This window comes from Vicia villosa, linkage group LG6, assembly GCF_029867415.1.
Source record: "Vicia villosa cultivar HV-30 ecotype Madison, WI linkage group LG6, Vvil1.0, whole genome shotgun sequence".
In the NCBI taxonomy this organism is placed as follows: Eukaryota; Viridiplantae; Streptophyta; class Magnoliopsida; order Fabales; family Fabaceae; genus Vicia; species Vicia villosa.
The window spans coordinates 157,628,839-157,655,404 of NC_081185.1; the positions used below are offsets into that span (position 1 = coordinate 157,628,839).

Here is a 26,566-nt window from a genome sequence, read left to right on the forward strand (position 1 = left end):
GATCTAATAGCACAATCTAGACCGATCAAAACAGTTGAGATTTTAAAATTATGAAGAAAATTTCAATCTAATTTATATAACCTCATGAAAAAGCCCATTACAATTTATACCCAGTGAATCTATTTCATTCTCGTTCATCTTCTTCCTTAAACTCTCTATCAATCCCTTTGTTCTTCGTTTATTCACATCATGGCAACAGCTTCAGGTAAATCATATCATCTTCTTCCTTAAACTCTCTATCAACTTCGCTTTATGATCATGCTCAACGTAAAGTTTCTATTATATCGATTGAGCCTTTCCGCCTTAATAAGTTTCTATTATTTTAGTTAATTATATATCCAGATAAAGTTTTAAAAATTATTACTCTAGCATTACTAATGTAATGATACAAACATGGTAATTTCGTGATGATTTTTTTTGTACAAATTAGGTTAGGGTTTGTTGATTTAAAAAACCTTTAAGAGTATGTGTGTCGTGGTGCGTGATGCAGGTCGATGTCCGACATCCATATGACACATGTTGGAAAAGAAAGTCAAACTAGTGTTAGAAAAGTCAAAGAAGTGTCTCCCGAAAGAATAAATTTTTTCATTGTTTCAACACTCTTTAAATCGGTTTCGGACACTCGTATGACATGACACTCATGTGACACAATCCAGACAAATTTTCCCAAAAAAAAAAAGGTTTTCAAACTATCTCACGCATCATTTGGACATATATTGAAACAATATTGTTAATGAAAAATTAGAGACATCAATTTTCATTAGAATATTTTTTAACTCTATTAATGGATAGATAAATGAAGATTAAATACCATCGTATATGTAACAGTGTCAGTATCCTATGTTTTTAATATTATTTGTGCCGTGCCGAAGTGTCCGTGTTGTGTCGCGGTGTCTATGCCGGAGTCTGTCTTTCATAGATTTTAATTTTAACCTGTTCATGTACTTTGTAATTTGCATATGTGCCTTAGTTAGATGGTTCACATGTTTATTAAATTTTGTATGGGATGGATTGCAGTGCCATTCAAGTCAAGGGAAGAACATAGAAAAAATATTGAGCTTGAGGAAGCCCGTAAAGCCGGGCTTGCACCTGCTGAGACTGATGAAGATGGGAAGACAATCAATCCCCATATTCCTCAGTATGTGTCATCCGCACCTTGGTATCTTAATCCTGAGAGACCTGTAAGTTTTTATCTTATTTTTTATTTATATGTAACAGCAACAAATTCCAAATTAATTACTTAGAAATTGGTATAAATCTCAGTGAAGTGCATGTCTTTTGTATCTTTCAATTAATCATATAGGGATAATGCAAGTCTGAGTATGAAATTGAATTGGTAGTTGCTGAGCAATAGCCTTTTTTTTCTCCAAACTAGTATTTCACATTTAAAAATTGACATATTCTTTTGTTTTGTTTTTTCTTCGCATGTAGAGTTTGAAACATCAAAGGAAATGGAAATCTGATCCCAATTACACCAAATCTTGGTACGATAGAGGTGCTAAAATTTTTCAGGCCAGCAAGTATAGGAAAGGTGCTTGTGAGAAGTAAGTGATCTTTCACAATTTCAACAGGCTTGTATGTTGTGTTGTGCTTCTAATGTGATGTGATGGATGCTTATTGAGATGTTGTCTATAAACATAATAATAATAATAAGATAATAAGATTTGCTATTTGGCCACATTATCTTGGACTGCATTTGTGCCTTCAAGTACTTCTGACATAAGTATGAAAAGTGTGTTACCTTGTTTGTTAACACTACTAATACAAATTAACACACACAAAATCTTTTAACTAAAACTTTCTTGTTTCTTTACAAGCTTGGATTAATACATGAGCTTTGTCAAAATCACCTTTTGGCTGATTTTGTTAGATCTTTGAGGTTAACTGCATCCACTTTGCACTGCATATTAGGTTTTATTTTAAAATTTGATAGCCCTGTTTGTCTACGCATATATTTAGATTTCCTTCCTCTAACAAGTTTATGTTATTACTTTAATATTCATCTTTTTTTTATAGTTGTGGAGCTATGACACATGATTCCAAGGCATGCATGGAAAGACCACGAAAAGTAGGAGCTAAACATACAAACAAGCACATTGCTGCTGATGAAAAGGTAGAAACTTTTGAGCTTGACTATGATGGCAAACGAGATAGATGGAATGGGTATGATGCGTCAACATACGCCCGAGTAATTGAGAGATATGAAGCTAGAGATGATGCTCGAAAGAAGTACTTGAAGGAACAACAGCTGAAGAAATTGGAGAAGGGCGACCAAAATGATGATGGTGCTGCTATTGATGAGGCTGAAGACGAAGATGATTTGAAGGTAGATGAGGCAAAGGTTGACGAAAGCAAACAAATGGACTTTGCAAAGGTTGAGAAACGTGTGCGAACAACAGGCGGCGGGAGTACAGGAACTGTAAGGTAACTGTTATGTTGCCATCATTCTAAAATTGCAAGGCCAAGTTGATTGTTCCCATGTTTACAATTAACACTTTTATTATTTTCTTACATGGATTGTAACTAAAATTTCTTAACCTTCAGGAATCTACGAATTCGCGAGGATACAGCAAAATATCTTCTCAATCTTGATGTAACTTCGGCTCATTATGATCCCAAGACCAGGTCCATGCGTGAAGATCCTCTTCCTGAGGCAGATCCAAATGAAAAGTTTTACCTGGTAATTTGTCTCGAAGATTAATTTTTTCAGGAAACTTGATGTTTTGATTTCATTTTTTATTGCTTTTCTAGGTTAAAATTTGTTTATGTTCTGTAGGGTGATAACCAAAATAGAAATAGTGGTCAAGCTTTGGAATTCAGAGAGTTAAACATCCATGCTTGGGAAGCATTTGACAAGGGACAAGATGTTCACATGCAAGCAGCTCCTTCCCAAGCCGAATTACTCTATAAGAATTTCAAGGTCATGAAGGAGAAATTGGAATCTCAAACAAAGGAAACTATTATTGAGAAGTATGGCAATGCAGCTGACGAGGACAAGCTTCCAAGAGAACTTCTGCTTGGTCAGAGTGAGAGGCAAGTTGAATATGATCGTGCTGGTAGAATTATTAAGGGACAGGTAAGACATGATCTTTATTCTCTTCTAATTTTAAGTTACATATCAATCTTACATAGAGTGTTTCTTTGCCTTTATGTTAGTCGTTCGTTAGGATGATAATAACTGTTATTTATCTGTTGCTTCTAATAGGAAGTTGCAATCCCCAGAAGCAAGTATGAAGAAGATGTTTACATTAACAACCACACAACTGTTTGGGGTTCATGGTGGAAGGATCACCATTGGGGTTTTAAGTGCTGCAAGCAGACAATACGTAACAGTTATTGTACTGGCACTGCTGGTATTGAGGCTGCTGAAGCTGCAAATGACCTTATGAGAGCCAATATTGCTCGTAAAGAAGCTGCAGCAGGTTTTTATACTGACACCATATTGCCTCTATCTTCTTCTTCTCTTCTAGTTGTTATTAACTATATTCATAAATTCCTTACAGAGGATGCTACACCAGCAGAAGAGAAAAGGCCTGCTACATGGGGAAGTGATGTCCCAGAGGACGTAGTTCTGGATGAAAAATTGCTTGCTGATGCACTGAAAAAGGAGGATCAAAGAAAGAGAGAAGAGAAAGATGAGAGGAAGCGTAAATATAATGTAAAATGGAATGATGAGGTTACTCAAGAGGACATAGAGGCATACAGGATGAAGAAAGTACATGATGATGATCCAATGAATAAATTCATGAACTAAGTAACAATTGTTTGTGTAGAATTCTCACTGCCATAAGGATTGTGATGATTAGGAATTTAAACTTTGGATGACATATGACACTGAATGGTAAAAAGTAAACATGTGTTGCATAAGAATCATTGGTTATAAACTTCCCTACAGCATATATCTTATTCAAACTATAACTAGTGTCTACTTGTAGACTTGTATTAATTCATTTTTTTTTTAAATTATTAATTAATAAATATTAAATCCCAATCATCATTAATTAAAAGACTTAATTAATTTAAAAATTAAAAAGTATTGATAAATAAATTATTCTAGTCCTTAAAAGTTAAACTTTTATTCTAAATTTCTAATCATCACTTAAATTTATTAATTATTAATAAATTTAACCCAAAAAAAACAAGATTAACAATTAGAAAGAACCAGAAATTATATCAAGCATGTATATGTTTAGTGGAATCTTTAGAGTTGTAAGCATCTCTTGCCAAGGTTTGCGAAATACATCAAAGATTCCTGTGTTTTTTATTGCTAAGATTTCTAACACTAACTATGTTTACCTTATGTTTATGAAGAAATTTTTTTGACAAGAAAATTGTGTGAATGGCTGGACACAGGTGCTTAATAGGATTGTGGCTGACATGTTTCAAGGAAGCTAAAGGAACTTGTTTGTTAGTCACACCCCATCTCAAGTGTTTGTTGGTGCTCTACTTGGTTTATGCTTTCAAGTTTGCCTTATTGTTGATCAAAATGTATTGAATACTGTAATGTTGCTCTTTTTGTATCAAACTGTAATGAATAATGATAGCATACTAATTGCTCTTGTAATGTGATCCATATACTTCACAACATGAGTATGGTGTAAATGAAGATTTTTTTTCCTCTATTGTCTTGCACTGAAAAGATAGATTTTCGTGATCTTATATTATAATCTCTCGTTGTTTAAAAGCTTAATTCATAAAGTAAAGGTGATAAAATGAAAAGTGTGTTATAGTATAAAGGAGTTGGATTCTCTTGGTCAGGAAATGGTGCAGTCATGCGGTCAGTGTACTGGAAACCTTTTGATTGGGACCTTTCTTATGTGAACACTCTGCCACACTCAACAATTTTTCCAATCTTCCATAACTTAGTCAAATACTATCATATGTGCTGCGGTGTCGGTGTTCAAAATAATGTATAAACTCAGGCAGACTTGCATTGTAGACTCACTCACATAGGATTATAAGTTTGAGGAGAATTGAACAAGTTTCCTCACGTTTCAGGGAGCCGAAAAATGCAACAACTTGTTGGGTTTCATGTGTAAAAGTGTTAGTGTCACATTGACTAGGTCCAAAGCCAAATGATAAGAGTGAACGTTTGGCTCATTCACACTTTGAGATCTCGCTCACCGGACTTTCCCAACAAGTGGTATCAAAGACTGGTTGATTTGGTGGTGAGCGGAAGTGGATCCTAGTGAGGCTTGTGGGGTGAGACCTTGAGTGTAAATGATAAGAGTGAGAGTTTGTAATGAACAAAACTTTAAACAGCAAAGTTGTAGCACTTGACTCCACACATGCATCTAGCACCAAGTGATTTATCAATTTTATTGATTTTGAACCTGTTGTGCTCATTTGTATGCTGAGTTGTGGAATTTTTGTCAGTAGGAAGTATGTCCTTTAATTTTGAATTGTAACATTAAGTAAGTTGTAACTTGTACTCTGTCCTGGCTTAGTGCTTAGTCTTTTGTATTAAATCCAGAATCATATTCAAGGTCTGTATTATTCCTCTTTGACATCTTTTATCGAAAACCTCTTTGGCGGTATTTGCTGGTGCTCTGCTTGGTTGTATAGTAGCATGTTTATGCTGTCAGGGTTGTGTTTTGGTGGGTTAATCGGTGTTTTGCTGGTGTTTCTGTTATGTTGTCCCTTTTTTGGATCAAACTGTATTCAGTACTGATAGTTGATAGCATACTAATTGCTCTTGTAATGTGATTCATAGCAACTTAATCGGTCATCTATGATCTTTTACTCTACTGTCTTCTTGTTTAAAGCTTACTATTTCCTAAAATATAAGTAAAGCTGGTCAACTTAAAAAGTGTATTTTAGAGACACTATATATTGAACACACATATTGAAATTTGTTTTATGTCATTTTTATAATTAAAAAATCATTGCATAATAAATAAATAGTGATATAGAAAATAATTTTTAAATAAATATATTTTCACCATGGTCATGGTTCGAACTCATACCCCTTCAAAAAAGAACCATGAGTATCTAAATCTTGAGAGAAGTAGAGATGAATTTTGAGATAAACTATTTAAAAATACGAGTATGTGATATAAAAGAAATTGATTATTATCTTGTGATATTGTTAGAATATTTTTATATAAAGTAATTGTGATATTGTTAGCATATTTTTATCTAAAATGAGTATTGAAGCTCTCTCCTGTAAAAGGTATTGTTAGTTGATAGCATACTCTTGTAACGTGATTTTTTAAAAATAAATAATCTATAATATAGCAAGTGTGAGTAGTGTGGGAGGAAATAGTCTCACATTTAATAGGAATTTGGTGACTTGAATATTTATAAGTGAGAGAAGTCACTCATATATCACTTTAAAATTTTATATGGACAAGTAGTGTGTCTCCCCACAAAGGTGAATTACTTAAAAAAAAATCTCACAAATAAGAATGCTCATCCTTTCGATTATTGTGCTAACAATTTTCAATTTCACCAAATTTTTTACTTTTGGAATACTACACTTTACTTTCAAACATTCTTCATTTCTTTTCGCTATGCATAATTTTTGGTGGCTTCTTACATTTACTAGAAACATACAATAATGTGTGGAATAATTTTCAGCCACAAAATAGTGTAAAAATGCACTTAAAATTAAACTAAAATTAAAAGAAGAATGGAAGTTAAATAATTGAAAAATAATTTTTTTATTTTGTTGGAAATTTTTTAAAATTTTGCTGAAGATGAATGAAAACTGTGATGAAGATGATCTAGAAGAAGGGGGAGAAAATAAAGATATATAAAATGATTAATATTGAAAGTAAAGTGTAGTATTCCAAAAGTAAAGTGAAAATAATATTATCAATATATCATCAAGATCTGTGAATTTTTTTAAAATTATATAATGATTACTATTGAAAAAACTAATAAAATATATGATAAACACTAACCAATATTATCTCATTTAATTTAATATATTCAAAGTTAAAAATTAATAGAAATGACAAAAATTGAAAAATATAACTTTTTTTTTTAAATTAAAAGGTAATGTTTATAAATGAGAGAATAAAGTGAAACCTTAATTTTTTTTTTCTATTGTAATTTTTATTCTTTTTCTTTTTAAATTTAAGCAAAATCATATCGATATTGCAGGCAAACAGACAACAATATGTGTCACTGTTCTTTTTTGGATGACAAAATCAATCATTTTAAAAATTACATACATTTGGTGTTAAAAAATTAAAAGTGTTAAACGCAAACGGTATGAAAGTATATTTATTTTTTGAAATACGTTTTATCATACTTGACCACTTTGTTTGAAGCGACTTTGAGAGTTTCTTGTTCCACAATAAAACCTTCAGTCCTTAGTGCCACTGGTGGAAAAATCCTAGTCAAGTCTACACATGCATGCTTTCCATCCACCCATACATCAGAACATCTGCTGACCTAATTAGAGTCGATCTTCCCTCCTGTGAATCAATCAAGAATTTATCGGGCGCCTCCTTCTTCACAGATACTCGTGCGCGCCTAAATATATCATGCAAATAAGATATTTCTAACAAAGTCATGTTGGTATTTGAATCCTGGAAGCTCATTGCAATGAATAGTCTGCTTCTTAAATATATCCAAGCACGTCTTGTGGCAAACAGGGAAAATCTCATCAACATGAAATAAAGGAATCACAAGCCGGTATTTAAGGATGGTACGATATTCTATCGGAGACATATGTTGGCCTAAACTAGAAATAGCAAGAAAAAAATCTCAAGCATGCGAGAATTGTAAACAACAAAAAGCTATTTTTGCAGCCATATCAAACTTTACACTCATGTTCTGAATAATTTTACTAAAAATGATCCTCACCAAAACATATTATAGGACAATATCCTTTCTAGTAAAACTACTAAAGTCTGAATCAAAAAGAAAAAAAAAACTACTAAAGTCAAAATCTAAAATCACGAAACCAACCAACACTATTAAAATTAACATCCATACCATATATTTCACTAATTGCAAAATTATTTGAGTTTTTTTTTCTTTCATGAATATGATCTATTTCTGGTGAATAATGCTGATCAGTTTCAACCCTAGTCAATACCAGTAGGTCTTATCAACATCATTAATAAAAAGTACTCATTCTAAAAAAGATGTAACGCTATTTGCTGCAAACTATGTTATGGATTGAATACTTATGATTTTCCAAATCAAACTATATTGTGGATTGAATACTTATGAGTTTCAAAATCACACAGGTGAATGAAATTAATGAAAGAGTAAATTAAAAAGTGATAGGACGATAGATGTTCAATGGATGTAGTAGTCATTTTCAAACGCTAATTGGACAATTAGATGACATTTGTCAAGAACAGTGACACATGGTCCTATTGAATTGTTGATATCATTATGAATTAAACCCATATTTCTATCTCCCACCAACCAAAAAGGTCTGGAGCTCAAAAAGGTGAAACAGTCACATTGATCCCATGCAAGGGAAAGACACTTATTGGTCCATCCAGTCCCAACATCAACGTGTGTATGTTACAACACAAGCGCATAATACGCTCCTGTTCATGTTGTACGTTTCACAACCTTAATTTCCATTTTATATTTCATTGTCAATGCAGCTTGCAAGCTGCTAGTTATAAAGTGTTCAAATCATAATTATAGGGTAAGAGTTTATATTTAAAGTAGTATGATAGAGCACAACATTAAACCAAAAAGAAGGAGAATATTGATCGTAATATTCTTATAAAATGAAGAAGACCATTACAATTTACAATGAATATATGACCACTTCAAATGATTTTAAATGTTTGGATTGATGATATGAATATCATCAAAAAACACGAGCTTTGATGTTTATTTGAGTTTTAGGCTGGGTTTTTGTTTGGGTTAATTGTACACCACGTTATTGCTTCATTCTTAAGGCATAGTAGTTAGTTTGTTTAGTAGAGTTGTAATTTAACATTCATCATTGTGTTTATTAATGTTGATCACTTGGAATTAGGGATTGAGAGAAAGTGAGAATGGGCTTCTCATATTTAGGGGGAGTCTTAAATAGAAATACACTAGGGTAGATTAAAAAGAGGGACATTGAACAATTAGCTAGTTCATCTAAGACACTCTGTACTAATTCTATAGAAGAGTAAATTTCCTTTCTTGGGTAGATTGCCCCCAGATGTAGGTGTGGTTTCACCGAAATAGGTTACCAATTTCTTGTGTTCTTTATTGTTTTTTTGCTTCATCATCTAGTATAAGATAAACTATCATATATGAGTTAGACAAGTTGTCCCAAACATATGGTCCAACATTTATCCCCTAAGGAACAAATTCAATACACTATTGACGCACGAGGCATGACCTTGCGGAAATGAAGGACGATATGTGTTTATGTTGGGTCATTATTGAGGGGGAAGCATTCACATCGGGTCAAACACTCACCTAAAGATCAAAGACTCACCCAAATAAATGAGAGAGACACCACATAATCACCCAAAACCTTAAGGTGATAGGTTTATGGGTCCTCTCATTTATAGAGTTCTCAACCTCCACTTTTCTAAACAATGTGGGACTTAGAAATCACACTCGTTTCTCCACACAACTCACTTTATTCTCAACAATCCCCCCCTCAAGTGTGAGTTCATCCACTATACTCCCCCTCAAGCGGAAGCTCTTTCATCCATATGCTTGTACCGCCGTTGAGAGACACTCTTATCTCGTCATGAGCACTTCTACGGGACACGCCGACTGACCACCATGTCAGAGAACTTTTGATACAAGGAGTCGGTCCCTTTTTCGAACCAGACTCGGATACCACTATTGGGTCATCATTGATGGGGAAGCATTCACATCGGGTCAAACACCCACCTAAAGATCAAAGACTCACCCAAACAAATTAGAGAGACACTACATAATCATCCAAAATCTTAAAGTGATAGGTGTATGAGTCATCTCATTTATAAAGTGTTCAACCTCCACTTTTCAAAGCAATGTGGAACTTAGAACTCACACTTGTTTCTCCATACAACTCACTTTATTCTCAATAGTTTGTACATTATTGAAGGGACAAATGAATCCTTACAACATTGATGATCCAATATCATCTTCAAAGGATGGAAATCCTATCATGTTGATTGAAGGACTAGGTGGGGCCTAACATTGTTGAAGGGGAATGTCACCTTCAAAAAGTTTGTGATCCTATCATAGTAATTGAAGGGCCAGGTGAGGCCTAACGCCATTGATGGAATAATATCCAAATTTATAAGGATTCAAAAACTTTTTCTTTTAGATGTATACACTTAGTCACTGTTAAGATTCACCTTATTCTCTAAATCATTTACAAAAAAAAATGGAAGCATTTTATTAGGTTGAATGTTCAATGTTTTTTCGTCACTAATTGACTTTGTGAAGAAATTTAGTTTTAAACAATAATTAATATTAGTCATGGTAAACTATTGCTATAAATTTGAGTTGATTAAATTAAAAAAGAAAATTTGTACTTATCTTTAAGGCATATGACATTCCGCCCGACCTTGGCTTGTGACGCAAAAAGGTTCACAATAGATAATACATGAGGGGTTTGATTGATTCTATAGGGTGCTTTTAAATATTTCTTAATGACTTCACATAGCCTTATCAAATTTCCTTTTAAATTCACATTGGCTTCAAACTCTTTTTACACAATATCTGACCTTGGCTTCAAACTCTTCTTACATGACCTTTGATCACTCAGGGTCGTAGTACATGTTTTCAGCTGTCGCTGCCTCTTGGTTGATACTTTCTTAGATGCACTTTGAATAAATTTTACAAAACTATTAATTACTTTTTTGGTAGAACATACCACACATTAGAATTTCTATTTTCCATGAGATTTCAACTTTTGAGCGAAGCATTTATTGAACTTGTTGAAGCTAACATCAACTTTGGCCTAAGACCTTGCTCTTGGATGGCCTTGTTGACACTATGGGTCCAATTTCTAGGGGATGATTACAATGTTTCTTCATTAGAGGTTGACTTGAATGGGTTATAGTGCTTGCATGGCCTTTTTAACCTACTATGATTGTGAACAAAAGACAAAAACGATTAGTTGTTTCAACAAAAAGGCACAAATATTGTGATATTATAATTTGGTTTGCAATTATGACAGTAGACCTAAAGGGAGGTCGAAGGGAGACATGCAAACACATATGGGTCCAGTTCGCGTCATATGAGGAAGTCGAAGGGGGACATGCAAACACATTGATGCCTAAATAAATGATAGATGCAAGTGTGAGGTTTTAAAGTTATAATATTTTGTACATCTATTTGAGGTCTTCATTAGGATTTTATAGTGAGGTTCTAGGGTTTTCAAAGACCTGAAGCCTTTTATTTTTCTTGCAATATCTCGGAGGACATGCGTTAGAGGATCTACTAGATCTTTTTATCAGACGATATACATAAATCTTGATTAGCCTTGATTCAGTGTGTCTCTAAAATATGTTTATATCATGGACTGCTCAACATACTAGAACTTAAGTGACTCCGATTTTGACATATTGAACTTCGTCTAAATGTGCCTATCTCTTAGACACCTATCTTTAAATAACTTAATGTAAATGTACTAGGACGTGAATGACCTTAATCCTTAGAAGTTGAGACTTGGTCCATATTAAAATAAAAAAAATATTAATGAAATATAGATGTATGAACATTATGATAATATTAATAAATGTTACATAACAAAACTTATTCTAAAATAGGATGAAGATAAAAAAGATTTAAAAAAAGTTAAGGACAAGGAAAAACTAACCTTTAAAAAAAATACAAAATTAATAGTTTGTTAAATAAAAAAATACATTAATATCAATAATATTTATAAAAAAAAAAGTTCATGAATATCATCCACACCAAAAAGACTTGTTAAAAATATAAGGAGGGCATTTACGTAATAACATATTGCCGTTCATTTAACGTCTTATGAAAAAAAACTTAATTATTGTTATAAATAAATGTTGCGACACACTGAGATAGAGTCAAAAACGGCTTCAAGTGTAGAAACTGAGAATGGACGAAAATAAACCAACACCGTCCATCGAAGACGACGCAACCACCGCAGACAGCCGGAGAGTTGGTACGCGCCACCCAATCTACCGTGGCGTCCGGAAACGGCGATGGGGAAAATGGGTATCAGAAATTCGAGAACCGAAGAAGAAATCTCGTATATGGCTAGGCTCATTCCCGGTGCCGGAGATGGCCGCAAAAGCGTACGACGTCGCAGTATATTGCCTCAAAGGCCGAAAAGCGCAACTCAATTTTCCCAACGAGGTGGAAAATCTACCACTTCCGGCCACACCTACGGCCAGAGACATTCAAGCTGCGGCGGCCAAGGCGGCGAGTATGATGAAATCTTCAGTTGATGAGAAGGGTTGCATTGTGTCTGATGGAGATAGCGGTGGTGATGATTTTTGGGGTGAGATTGAGTTGCCGGAGCTGATGGAAAGTGAGTGTAGCTGGAATTCTCCGAGTGGATCGTCGTGGAATTGCTCCGGTGACCTGACAGGGTGGCCGGAGGTTGAGGTTTTGGCGCAGCAACCGTTGATGTCGTGTTCTTTTAATAACTAATGCTGCTTAGTATGGTGTGGTTGGTATGTCTCTTGCATGTCATTGTATGTTTTCTATACTAAGTAATAATTTCTTGTTATGAAGGATTTATATCATCATTAGTACTTATATTTTTATAAATATATATTACTTAAAAAAAATATTTCATGTGAATTTAAATTTGAAGGATTGTATGAATGAGTTTTGAATATTTATTTACACTATTTTAAAAAAATCATTTTCTTATCTTCCCATCTTATGCAAAGTGTTTTTTTAGTATTTTTAATAGGTTAAGTTTTGAGTATGATCTAATTTATTGCTTCCTCCATTTCAAAATAAGTGTCATAGGTGACACTTTCACACAGATTAAGAAAATATAATAAATGAAAGAGAATGACAATTTTACCAAATTATCCTTATTTGTTATTGGTGTATTCTTACCATCATTAATGTAATGTGAGAGAAATAGTAAATGAAGAGTATTAATTAGATGATACAATTGGAAGATAAAAAATAAAATTATATTGGAAACTAAAAGGAGTAAGGATCCACTCCATTTCTTACCCTCCATTTCTTTTTCATTACTATAGTTTTATGTGCATAAAGTTAAATAAATAATAAATATGTGTCACATGTCTTAGAAATACGTGTAATATACACAAAAAACTATGGTAATGAAAAAGAAATGGAGTGTAAGAAATAGAGTGGATCCTTACTCAACTAAAAGTGACACTTATTTTGGGAGTTGGGATCCTCTCCATTTCTCAAAAGAAATGGAGAGTTCCATTATTAATGTTTTCATTGTATAAAAATCAAATTACAAAAATATATGTCACACTTTTCAAATATTAATATATATTATACACCAATATTTGGTAATGGAACTCTCCATTTCTTTTGAGAAATGGAGAGGATCCCAACTCTTATTTTGGGACAAATAATTTTTACAAGTATGATATTTATTTTCGGACAGAAGAAGTATTATATATATTTCCATCTTATGCTAAATGTTTTGAGTATTTTTAATATGTTAAAATTTAAATATGATCTGATTTATTGTTATAATATTTAGTTTTTCTTAGAAATCTGAGTAGCTCTGTGCAAAATATAAACACTAATTCTTTGAGTTGGAAATGTTTATAAAGAGCGGTAAAATTCTCTCTCAAGAGAAATTAATATTGCACATGTACAAAATTGAGTTTGAATTTTAGACTTCTAATTAAAATGATAGAGACAGATGATCAATTTTACTTTTGATAACTTGAAATAATAATTTAATTATTTATTTAAAATTTTGACATTCAACATTGAGATTGATTAATTCAAAGGACCAATGATACTCCGCTAGCCGGGGCTATTTAAAGAGAGAACAAATCTATATATAGATTTGATCCAATGCAGAAATTGTTTGCATTTATGAACTTGAAACCTTAAAAAAAGTACAATAGCACACTCATATAATCTACAGGTCAGCTCCAGATTGTCTTATTAGTTTGTTAGACGAGGACTCTCATAGAGTTTCATTCTCTAGGTGTGTTTCTGCTTAGTCGTTTTCGGGCCTCTGGCCCTCTTTGTAACAAAAAAAAAAAAATTTCATAAATTCTTGATTTGATTGAAATAATAACTATTCAAGCCAAACCTATATTCTAGAATAATATCATGTGCCTCAGGGCTGTTTATGTTTCTGTTTTGTATGAATCTCATATAAACATAACAACGTGGGAAAACCAAACATTTTGAGAGAAAATCATGTCAACAACACCTACAGAGGGATCTGATAATGTTTTGCTTTGTACTTTTTTTATACGAAAAAGTGACAAGAAATTGACCTTTTACTTGCAATTTTTAATGTTTATTTGTTTTTAACTCAATAGAGAGGTGGTTGATATATACGTCTAATAATTAGTTAGGACCTTTTAGAGTGTGAGAAAATGAGATTAACAGACAGCTAGGGTGAGTAATTTTTTTTTACATTGAATTCAATCAACATCTAGAACAAGGTATTCGTGTATGAGTGGGATTTTCCTCAATGTCTCAGGTAATAAGATTAATGGGGAATGAAAGGGACTCTTGTTTGTGTCTAGGGAAGTGCATTGTAATTGGCAAAAGATTAAAAAATTGCCCTATAAAAACCAATGATGTGAATTGTGAAGGATAGTTCCCTTGGATTAATATTGAGTGACATATAAATTAAGGAAGGCATGTTATTATAAAAGATTATATTTTTATTAAATTAATTTTATTAACGTGTTAAAAATAGTGTATAGAATAATAATTAAAGTATATAATTAAAAAAATTATAATTAATTTTATATTGAAAGGTGAGAACAACATTCATATTAAATAAATTTTATTGGCTAATTCTATCTAAAAAAAATTATTGACTAAAACGACGATTATTTTAAAACAGAAAGAAAGTATAGTAAAAATATTTGTGATCCCGACTACCGTATTGTAAAGATATTTTAAGTTGTTATTTCATAACAACAAAGAATCGAATAAAAATCAATTAATTAAATTATTTATTGTTGAATACTCCCTCCGTCCCAAGAAAAAAAAACAAAATCACGTTTATTAAGAAATTAAGAAATGTAAAAACACAATCACAACATTTTGAACAATAGGTATAGACGTGTCGACAAACACCGTATTTCACTATATATTCAAAAATATACAATCAATGAAACAAGTCAATTTTCACAATTTTTATTCTTTGTATTTCTATTTATCTTTTACTTTTTCGTTTTTAGTTCATTAGCTCACAAAAATTCATCTTTGTAGGAATTAAAAAACTCATAGTCGATGGACAAAGTTTTTCATTGGTGTAATAGTTTGAAGCACAACTGTTGAGATCTATGACTAATATCGTTGAAAAATTCAATTCGCTTGTGTTATAGTAAGTTAGTTTAAAAAACAATAATATTTAATTTCAATTTTGATGATAAGTATATAAAAGAACAATTTTGTTTTTTAATGACAAAAGATATTTTTTTTTTTGACGGGGAAATTTAACTCATTTCATTAATAATAATATTCTGAATACATGTTGGAATATCATAGAAATTATGAAAACTAGCCATAAATGGAGCCACCCGTGCAAGAGCGTGAGCAACTTCATTAGCTTGTCTTCTAACGAACTTAACATGAGAGTTCCTAAAGAAGAGTGCCATCAACCGGTTACATTCTCCCGTAACAACATCGGTGCAAGGAGAGAACCATTCAGTCCGAGCTACAATGAAATTACCCAATTCATCTCTAATACAGGCACCAAAACCAACCTTATTATGAGAAAAAGCGGCGTCAATATTGCACTTAAACCTGCCCCTCTGCGGTTTTTCCCATCTGATAATAGCTGGCGGTGAATTAATAATCTCATTGTTGAGTCGATATTTTTGAGCTTCTTTCCAATCTGTCAACACCTGATCTGCCCGCTGACAGATGACCGTCGGAGAGTCTTCCACCTGATTCCAAACCTGATTATTTCTCCCTTTCCAGACACTCCATAAGGTAACTGAGAAAATCGCTCTTTGGTCTTGATTGGAAACCTGCAAAAAGGAGAAAATCACAGACGCAAATAACTCTCCGTTACTACTAATCCGCTGCAACAAAGGCCACAAACCCACTCTTATCCAACACTCTATACTTTTAGAACACTGGATGAATAGGTGATAACTATTCTCTTCGCCATCCCTACATGCAACACAATTTGATGGACAATTAACACCTTTATCCAACAATCTCCTTCGAGTAGGCACACAGTCTCTACACAGACGCCACAGGAAATTCTTAACTCTGGGTGGGGCCTTGATGTTCCATAACAAATTCCAACTCTCCTTAATTCTTAGGTGAGAGGTATCAATAGCATCATTGATACAATACCTATAAGCACTACGAACGGAGAACTTACCATTGGACTCATGCTTCCAAAACAATTTATCTATGTGAACCGCCGTAAAGAGAGGAGTGTTTTGTATCTTTTGAGCTGACTCTTCTCCAACAAGCGCATTAATCAAACCATGGTTCCAATCTTTACCATTGTGAGTCATCAAATCCGAGACTTTAAGATTATCTACCACCATGTTGTTCGGCCAAGGATTACTTAAAGAAGACCCATCAGCCAACCAATAATGATCCCAAACCAAAATATTCTCTCCTGACCCTATACTCCATTTTAAACCTCCTTTAATCACAAACTTGGAACTCCAGATGCTACGCCACACATAACTTGGATTATGACCAATGTTAGAACTTAGATAGTCACTATTCGGAAAGTACCTGGCTTTGTAGAGACGGGAAACCGGAGAATCTGTATTGGTCGTAAGTCTCCAAGCTTGCTTACTTAGCATAGCGAGATTAAAAGCATTCAAATTCTTGAAACCCATACCCCCATCAACTTTTGGCATAGATAATCGGTCCCAGGAAAGCCAATGAATTCCTTTGGCTCTATCTCTTTTATGACCCCACCAGAAGGAGTTCATCATCTTCTCGATCTCATCAATTAAGGAGGAGGGAATAAGGAACAAGCTCATAATATAAGTCGGAATAGATTGAAGAACCGATTTGATCATGGTTTCTCTACCTGCTTGAGACAAACTTCTACTACTCCAAGAATTAATTTTCCTCCAAATTCTGTCTTTGATGAATCTGAGAGCTGATTTCCTACTTCTACCAATCATGGAAGGAATACCAAGATAATTACCGGTACCCAGAACCTGTTGAACCCCTAAACACGAAGCCAACTCTTGCCGAGTATCAGAGTTTACATTCCTACTACAGTAAAATTCAGATTTTTGGAAGTTAATAGCTTGACCTGATGCTTCCTCATAAGTAGCAAGAATATCCTTCATGACATTAGTTTCTGCAATATTAGCTCTGAAGAAGAGGAAACAATCATCGGCGAATAGAAGATGAGAAATAATTGGGGCATTTCTGCAAATTTTAACACCATGTATATCACCTCTATTTTCTGCTTTCCTGATAAGAGCGGTAAGGCCTTCCGCACAAAGAATAAATAAATACGGAGATAACGGATCTCCTTGCCTCAATCCACGCCCAGGGACTATCGGGCCGATCATGTTGCCATTCACATTCACTGAATATTCCACCGTACTGACGCAAAGCATGATCCACCCAACCCATTTTTGACAAAAACCCATAGTGATTAGGATATCTTTTAAATAATCCCAGTCGATTCTATCGTAGGCTTTACTGATATCAAGCTTAAGAGCTATCTCTCCAACTCTGCCTCTAGTTTTGGTCTTCATATGATGAATCACTTCAATAGCAGCCATAACATTATCCAGTATAGATCTTTCGGGTACAAAAGCAGACTGATTATCTGAGATGCATTTCCCTAAGATCTTCTTGAGTCGATTAGCAAGAACTTTCGCTATAACTTTATAAAGAACATTGCATAAAGCAATCGGGCGCCAATCCTTCATAGTGGTTTGGGTATCTCCTTTCGGAATGAGAGTGATGTTAGTCTTATTCAGACTTTGCGGAATAGTGAATAAAATTAGACTTGTGTTAGAACCAAGATAATCACGAAGAGAAATTAATTCCTTAGCTTACTCTAGTAAAAATATTCCATTTCCTCAAACCAAAGGACATTATTACATTGAATATTACTTTGGGAAAAACCATTTCCTATTACAGTGCATAAAAAGTTATAGGTATTGGTTTGAGACCATAAACTTTTAGGCATGCGGGTCGGGTTTGGAACGGGACCAATCATGGCTTGGCTCAATATGCTCTTTAAACTTCCAATTAGATTTGGATTAGAGAGACTCTTGCCCCCATATTAAATCTTGTAACTTTGAATGCTTTATTATCAATATAATCTTATGATGATTCAAAAACTTTGAATGCTTTATTATCAATATAATCTTATGATGATTCAAAACATATATAGTGGCACACTTTTCCCTCTTATATCATGGGAGTGGTTAGAACCAATTGTAAGGAGTGTGGCGTGCAACGCAGACAATCGTCTAATTAATCTCGACAGTGGATAATGTTCCAGGTAGCGGTGTTTCCTGCTTTGGGTAAGAATGGGGAACAATTGTTCCTTGCATTCACTTCCTTTGTTTTGCCTCTGGATCTTTCCTCGTGTGACATATGAAATGCCATAACAAGAACCAATAAAAGAACCTAACAAATATAAAAACAATCGCATGGAGATTACATGGAAAATTTTATGGAGGCTTAATATTCCTCCTAGACAAAAAGTTCACTTTTGGAGATTTATTGATGGCCTCTCGACAAATTTATCGATAGCGTCGAAGTAATAATACAAGAACTTAACAAATATAACAACAATAACTCGGAGATTACGTAGAAAAAATTATAAAGGCTTAATATTCCTCCAAGACGCAAAGTTTGGAGATTTATCAATAAAGTCATAAGTATTAGAGAATTTCTTAACAAAGGAAATGTCAAGCTATCTATCTTTTACCCTATTTACTTTTCCACTAGTGGGACTATTGATCACCTTTTATAAAATTTTCACAAAGCCAAATTAGAAGTGTGGTTTTATTCCAATCTATGAATCAACTTTAAGGACAATCTAAGTCTCTCTATACTTGATTGGATTGTTTATGTGACATAAATAATAATCCTAAAACAATGGTTCATATGGCTTCTCTTATCTACTTCATTTGGTAAAACAGGAATGTGAATGTTTTTGAAGAAAAAGTCATACTTTCTTGTGATCTAATAAGTTAGCTAATAACTTTTTTCAGAGTTTGAAAACTTGAACCAACCATCTGGAAGTTTCAAAGACTTTGTTGATAATCAACCCCCCATAAGAGAACATGCATTAAACCAATAATAGATAGATTAAACTTGGTAGATGCATGGTTAAAGTGAAGTGTGATGTGAATTTATCGACAGAGGACTAGTGGGGTCTTAACGTATTTATTCAAAATGAATATCAGGTATTAGTAGCATGGACTTAGAAATAGGTTGGGATTCTAGATCCCTTGGAAATTGAGGAAAAATCCATGATGTATGCAATTGAAGTGGAAAGAGATTGTATGATTCTCAATGATATGGTCAAAGGGAGAAGAACTTCTGGTTGTGTCGATGATAGTCTTCTATGATACATTATAAGTTATAGGTATTGGTTTAAGACCATAACTTTTAGGCAACTGGGTCGGGCTTTGAACATGATCAATCATGGCTTGGCTCAATATGCTCTTCAGACTTCCAATTAGATTTGGATTTGAAAGTCGCATGCACCATATTCAATGTTGTAACTTTGAATGCTTTATTATCAATATAATTCTTGTGATTCTTCAAAACATAAATAGGAGAGAGTAGAAATTTTCTTGGGGACAAACAACAATAACAACAAAAATAAATGGGACTTACCAACAAAAAAAAGTGTAATAAAACAACAATTTAATCTGGAAAAAAAAGATAAAAGACAAGAAACGCAATAACTAATATATCCAGTTCGATCAAATGATCTACTCTAGAAGAGATGATAGATCTTAGATTCATTATACTCCCAATTTTTTTTTATAAAATATTACAAACGACTTCCAAAAAAATAGTCATCTAAGCTCTCAAGAACAGACCATATTTTCTACTCAAGTATTTCTCAATCTCACCAACTCTCTATATATGAGTTACACGAGTCCAAGGTTTAGAAGTGTTTCTCAATCTCCCTTAGATATCTCCAAGTGCTTTCAAAATTCCAAGAACACGCTTTTAGAAATTTACCCTTGTCTCTCTAAGATTACCATTAGGATTCTCAAACTCTTCTCTCTGTCTTTAATTCTAAAGTTCTAAAGATTGTGAATACGAGAATGATATATATACCAACGGATTCATAATAACCCCGAAGCATAACTCATTAACAAATAGATCCATAAACCAAAATAACTAAGTCTGATAATCAAAAAATCCATGGACTGAATCTGATACCCGACAGGACCAAATCGCCCACCTGAATAGAACCTACTGTTCTCGCTGCCTACCCGTCGGCCACCATCGCTAGCAGTGAACAAAACCCCTCGCACCAGCTCTGTCGCCAACCTTTCGCTTTCCTTCTTTTCTATAGACTTCCAAGCTGCTTCTCTTCATCTTTTTTATTTATGCAATCTTGAAATAATTTTTTTCTCTTTATCACTTAAAATTTTAAGGCATATTTCAACAATCTCTACCTTGAATTGAAATCTTGGTGATGCAAACTCATGCATCAACCATATTGTTGCTCTATGCCAATTCAACATCTATTGAATCATTTTTATCAAGATCTAACTTTTAAGTTTGACAACAAATTCAACATCTATGATTCTACTTGTTGTCAAATGCCTCCCTAAAGGTCTATCACTATAACAAATAACGCTTTTCATGACAAAGCTTTCACGTCATCCAGAAAAAAATTGAAGTTTTATAAAAACTTAGGTGATATACCATTCAGGACATGCTTCGAATCTCACCTAATGCACTTCATGTTTTTATTATTTAACAACTCTAAAATAAATGATTTAACCCTTCGGTTCTTTTGGTAACCCGAGGGATAAAATAATCAGATTTTACTATAAAACACTCGTTGAACATATTTTACCATACGGTTATCTTATTTGTAGTCGCCCCACCGTCGATTGCAACGTTTTTTTAGGATGAATCGCAAAACTGAAAAAAATATTCTTCTACCTTGAACAATTTTTTTTTCTTCTGATATTGCAATCCATCTCAAATAATGGTGTTGGTGTTTTTGTTGTTGTTGTTGAAGATTTTGAATAACTATAATTTATTCCTAAAAGTCTTTACTGATGGATTGCAAGTGCTGAAAAATATTTTTCCCATTTTTTGAACAAACACCTTATTAGAAGTTGAATGCATTCAAAGCATGCAGTGATAATGATAGCATCAACAATCAATATTGGTGAATGCATGCCTGACATTCAAGTGCAAATCTTTAGCATCTTGTATGAGACAGGGGCATGCTATATTTTTTATATTTTGGATAAACAATCTTGATATTCTGCGAAGATTTATTGCGTACAATATTTTTTGATATTCTATGTAAACATTGTAATCATTAAAAAAAAATACTTTAACCCCTCGGTTTTGTTTTAAAACTGAGGGGTTAGAGAGAAATAATATTTTTTTTTACAAAAATAGTTGCATTGTTTACCCGAAATATTAAAAAAATATTGTATGCAATAAATATTGTATGGGACCTGCTCATGCTGTAATTTTAATATTTTGGATAAACAATCTAATATTTTGTGAAGATTTGTTTCATACAGTGTATTTTTAATATTCTGGGTAAATACTGTAATCATTTTTGTAAAAAAAAAAACTATTTTACTCTAGCCTCTTGGTTGTTTTAAAAACCAAGATGATAGTTAAGTGTTTTTTTTCTCACTATATTTAATCAACGGCCTTAAACAAATCTTTATCGTCCATTTAAAGGTTATCAACGCTCAAGAATCCACCATTAGTGATCCGCATGAAACCTAAGGGACGTTCATTATATAAGTTCTCTTACAATATTGGAAATCTAAATGAAACATATAAAACTTGGAAAAGTTCTCTACGATGGATTGCAAGAGTAGAAAATCATTTGTGTTCAAGGTTTGTTCTATTAAATTTTTATTTATAACGAAAATATTTTTTATTATAGGTTTTAATTATCTTACCCTTATTTTTCACCAGAAAAAAATACATGCAAAATTCGTACATGAAAGAGTTTCCTATAATATCAAGGAATGGAAGATCCAACATATGATTTACATGGACAATTAATGTAATATTCTTTGTAAACATTGTAACGAGTTTTATTTAAAAAATGTAATATTATGGTAAACACTATAACGAGATTTATTAAAAAAACTAATGCCCCTCGGTTTTTATGATAAATCGAGATAAGAAATGCGCTAGTTTTTGTAAATAATAAAACTGCAAAAACTGAGTTTTGAACCCATGTCATAATAAACCTTTACCTCAATGTTTTAAAAATCAAGGTGATAAGTCATTACTTTCCATGACGCCCTTCGTTACCTCGATTCTTTTGTCGAGGTAAAATGCATTTCACGTCCGACGTTAGAAGCGATTTTTGTAGGAATGCATGTTTATAATTTTTGCAACCCTTTTGCCACATGCCAAGCATAACACCTAATTTTTGCATAATCTTCCCTTTGAGATGGTATGATCACCTAATTTCTGTAGTTGATGATGAATGAACAACAATATTAGAACCTTCTAAAATATATAAGCCACAACTTTTAGACCCTTGAACTATGATCGCTTCACCATGTGAAATGTTTAACACCCGATGTTCAATTCTAGTTCAATATCCTAGATCACCAATCATGCTTATGGATAACAAATGTTGCTTGAGCTTTAAAATATACATCACGATGTGAAGAAGAAACTCATGATCATCGAAGATTTTAAGTCTTACCGTACCAATACCTTGAATCTTACAAACTGTATTGTCACCAAGGTGAACTGCCCCACCTTTCTCTAAATTCAATGTCTCAAAGTATTCTTTTCTTGGACACGGGTGATAAGAGCAACATGGGTCCATGATCTAACCCTCTTCAGCCTCCAAACTCAACACCACTAATGCATCAACACTCTTATAAAGATCCTCATCTGAGGCAAACCTCTTTGATTTAGACATCTCTCTACACTCACTTTCCCATCTTAAGACATTTAAGCATTCACCACTATCTTCAATATTTCATCTTTGAATTTTTTTTTTTGATCTCAGAGACGTTTGGACTTCATCAAAAGTATTTGAACATTTCTTACGATATAAAAGACACACTTAAAGTGCTCAAAAGATATGGGTAATAAGATCAAAAAGAGTAGAAGTGTTTCTCAATCTCTCATAGATATCTCTGAAGGTTTCCAAAATTTCATGAACATACTTTTAAAATTTTACCTTGGTCTCTTTAAGATTATCACTAGGATTTTCAAATTCATTTTTATGTCTTTATCTCTTAAGTTATGAAGGTTGAGAAGAAAAGGAAGAAAAGAATGGTAGAGATATATATTTATAACTGCTAAAAATCTAATTGATGCATAACAAATCCAAAACATAACTCATTAACGAGCGGATCCACAAACCAAAATAATAAATCCTAATACACAAAAACTCCATGATCAAATTTGATACCCGACAAAACTGAATCGCCGCCGTAACCAACCTAACCGCTGCTGCCGACCCATTAACCATCATCACCTGCAGACGACCATATCCGCTACGTGCCACTGTCTCTATCAACTTCTTGACTCTTTTTTTTCTTCTAATTTTTACAATCACGAAATAAATATATTTCTCTTATTCGTTTAAGATTTCCTTGGTTTTTTGCATTTTTTACATATGTTGCGCCGTGATTCGTTCATAAGTGTTTTGTTTATTTCTTTTATTTCTTTTATCTCTCCTAATTTCTCTTCAGCTGACATTGGAGAATTAGGATTGTCAATTAAACTCAAATCATCCTCTTTGTTTTCTAACACGACAGACAAAACAGACCACTTCAGAATCCTCTTAGCTGTCCAATCCCGATAGGCCATCACCCCTTCAAAATCACATGGCATGAGATGTTTCAACTCACATAAAATATCCACCTGATTCCACTCATTCTCTGAAAATACACCCTCCACTTTGCATTGTACATCACATTCATTTTAAGGGAATTTAAAATTCAAAGCAATTCAAATGATTCAATTGAAATCCATTCATTTTAAATTATTTTGTTTGGATGAAGTATTAAGGTAATTCATTGTTAGATTTTTTGGGTCATTTTTTATAAAATATAAATTTTTTGGACCAAATTAAAAAATTGAAAAGTAGGGACCAAATTGCAATTTTTAAAAATTTGAAGGACCAAATTGTAAATTTTAAAAATTATTAAGGACCAATTTGCAATTTTTAAAAAAATTTTGGGGTCAATTTTATAATTTTGGAAAATATGAGGACCAATTTGTAAAATTTGAAGAAATAATAATAACAAATATATTTTATGGAACATGAGAGGAATTTCAAATTCTTTGGTTTTTGGTGTCATTTCAAAATGATTAAATTTAACTTAGATGAAATACTCCATAAATTTCCATCATTTTAACAATTCTTCATTTTTGTATCCAAACAATGGATTTTGGTCAAATCATTTTAAATTCCCTCAAAACATTACTTTCCCTCATTAAAATGCTCCATCCAAACACACTCTTAAGGTATATTATATATAAAGTCTAAAACAGAGTTAGATGTAGGTAATCTCTCGCAAACAAAGTTAATTCAAATAAAAGAAGTGTCTATTGAAGCCTAAGTGACTAAATGACTTTAGATATCTTCGATTCAGCTTATCTTAATTTATAACTTGTGTTGAAAACTTCTAACCAGCAAAAGAAAAAAGAAACTTTAATGATTGACAAGGATATTCTCAGCATAGATTCAACGTTAATTATGTGTTAGCTCTCAAGTGATGAATAGTTTTAGTAAATTAGATGAAAGCTGATTTGCAATATTTGTTGACATCTCAATGATCTCATCATAGTAGGCCATAGCAATTGTAGTTCATGTCATAAGCTTTGGATGCCAAATTTTGATATGGAAAACACTGAAGCTTGCTCAGAGCAAAGTCTATAATGGCAGCAAAAGAGAAATGGTACTTTGAAATCATATTTGATATTAAATACCATGTATGCCGACAAAATAGTGCAGAATTTTTGTCCTTTTGTAAAATGGACTACTAGAGAGTGGTCTAATTGAGTGGCTTCTTTTTGTTACTTTTGTAATCATGAAAATTTTTATCAGTCCCTAAAGTTATGGCACGAGGCAAATATGCTAGCTTTTGTAGTTATTATTATTATAAAAGAAGGGTGTCATGATGCAAATAATGGAACAGGTAAGTGTCATATTGCACCTTACTATAAAACAAAACAGAATATAACATACCATACGTATTTTGTATTTTCACCTAATCATATATTCACACTTTCCTCTTTTGCAAATCCATTTCAGTTATATCAATCATACTCTTTGTTTCTTTGAGTGTGTATTGTGTGTGTGATGGGTTCTGAGGGAAATCAACAGAGCAGCAGCATACCAAGGCTCCCTTTGTTCTCGGCTCCACCAGCAAAGCAGATGAAGTCGTCGTCTCCGGAGAGATCGGGGACGGTGACTCCACCGCTGCAAACCTCGGGTTCAGTACCGTTTCGATGGAGCAAGAACCTGGAAAACCAAAGCTAAGCAATGCACTTGTCGCCTATATTAATCCAACTGACAAGAGTTTGGAGCTTCCTCCAAGGTTGTTAGTAGTTCCTTCACCGAACCTATTGCAGCAGGGTCCTTGTGTAACCAGCAACAGGTTCCGGTCACCGTCTTTTAGAATAGAAGACAACACCAAATGCTATGGCTCTTCTGGTGCTAAGAATATTCTTCTCAAAGGAGAGAGTAGTTGGTTTGGTTCATGGAGAAAAAATGTCAAAAGAGATTCTGGGGGTAGTCATGTTTTTCCGTCTTCTGCTGGCATTGCAGAGACTCCTGTCACTCACAACAATAACAAGATGATACGTTCTGGGAGCTCTTCCAGCCACTCTCATCAAGACAAGTCTCGTGTCTGGGTAAAGCTTCAACTCTTTCTTTGTTCAATGTTTCAACTTTCATGGAATTGTGTATGTAATTGTTATATTATTGTCATTACAATGCATTTGCAGAGAACCGTTCGTGAGGGGATGAAGCAGGTGGTTACACTTCAATGGAGGAACAAAAAGCTGAAGAAGAATTATGGAAGTAGCCATAAGCATTGAGATTTTGTTGGTTGGTTAAAATCAACTACATCATCAGTGCTATATTACAGTAGAAGACACAGCACAACCAGCTTATTCTGTTGCATCACTACTGTAAAAAAAAGTGTGTGGGGTTAGCTCATATTGTTTTTTAGTGGGATCGTGATAAGTTGTACAAGATTTTTAAAATTATAATCATGTCTCTTTTCTCATTTTCTTCTCCTCTTCCATTCTTTTTGCTTTTAGTGCCTGTCTTTATTAGAGCAAAATAATAGAG

General features: G+C 33.3%; 3 protein-coding genes across 3 annotated transcripts; all 3 read left to right on the forward strand.

Annotated features, from left to right (window-relative positions):
• Window positions 1–3,899, forward strand: LOC131610755 (pre-mRNA-splicing factor SLU7-like). Its single transcript, XM_058882793.1, has 8 exons — window positions 1–205; window positions 1,018–1,181; window positions 1,432–1,544; window positions 2,017–2,424; window positions 2,545–2,680; window positions 2,777–3,076; window positions 3,206–3,422; window positions 3,504–3,899. The coding sequence occupies exons 1-8, from the start codon at window positions 190–192 to the stop codon at window positions 3,752–3,754; spliced, it is 1,605 nt and encodes a 534-aa protein (XP_058738776.1). The 5' UTR covers window positions 1–189; the 3' UTR covers window positions 3,755–3,899.
• An 8,057-nt stretch (window positions 3,900–11,956) lies between these two features.
• LOC131612936 (ethylene-responsive transcription factor ERF023-like) lies at window positions 11,957–12,631 on the forward strand. Its single transcript, XM_058884677.1, has one exon. It carries the CDS (start codon window positions 11,995–11,997, stop codon window positions 12,550–12,552), a length of 558 nt encoding a protein of 185 aa, XP_058740660.1. The 5' UTR covers window positions 11,957–11,994; the 3' UTR covers window positions 12,553–12,631.
• Window positions 12,632–25,435: 12,804 nt separating this feature from the next.
• Window positions 25,436–26,501, forward strand: LOC131612937 (uncharacterized). Its single transcript, XM_058884678.1, has 2 exons — window positions 25,436–26,124; window positions 26,218–26,501. The coding sequence occupies exons 1-2, from the start codon at window positions 25,720–25,722 to the stop codon at window positions 26,308–26,310; spliced, it is 498 nt and encodes a 165-aa protein (XP_058740661.1). The 5' UTR covers window positions 25,436–25,719; the 3' UTR covers window positions 26,311–26,501.
• Window positions 26,502–26,566: the final 65 nt, after the last annotated feature.

Bases quoted from the DNA above. Each gene is read 5' to 3' on its own strand.
- LOC131612936 (XM_058884677.1), top strand. From the start codon at position 11,995: ATGGACGAAAATAAACCAACACCGTCCATCGAAGACGACGCAACCACC.
- LOC131610755 (XM_058882793.1), top strand. The intron at 2,425-2,544 runs GTAACTGTTATG...CTTAACCTTCAG, and splicing joins GGGAGTACAGGAACTGTAAG to GAATCTACGAATTCGCGAGG. The intron at 3,077-3,205 runs GTAAGACATGAT...TGCTTCTAATAG, and splicing joins GTAGAATTATTAAGGGACAG to GAAGTTGCAATCCCCAGAAG.
- LOC131612937 (XM_058884678.1), top strand. From the start codon at position 25,720: ATGGAGCAAGAACCTGGAAAACCAAAGCTAAGCAATGCACTTGTCGCC. The intron at 26,125-26,217 runs GTAAAGCTTCAA...ATGCATTTGCAG, and splicing joins AAGACAAGTCTCGTGTCTGG to AGAACCGTTCGTGAGGGGAT.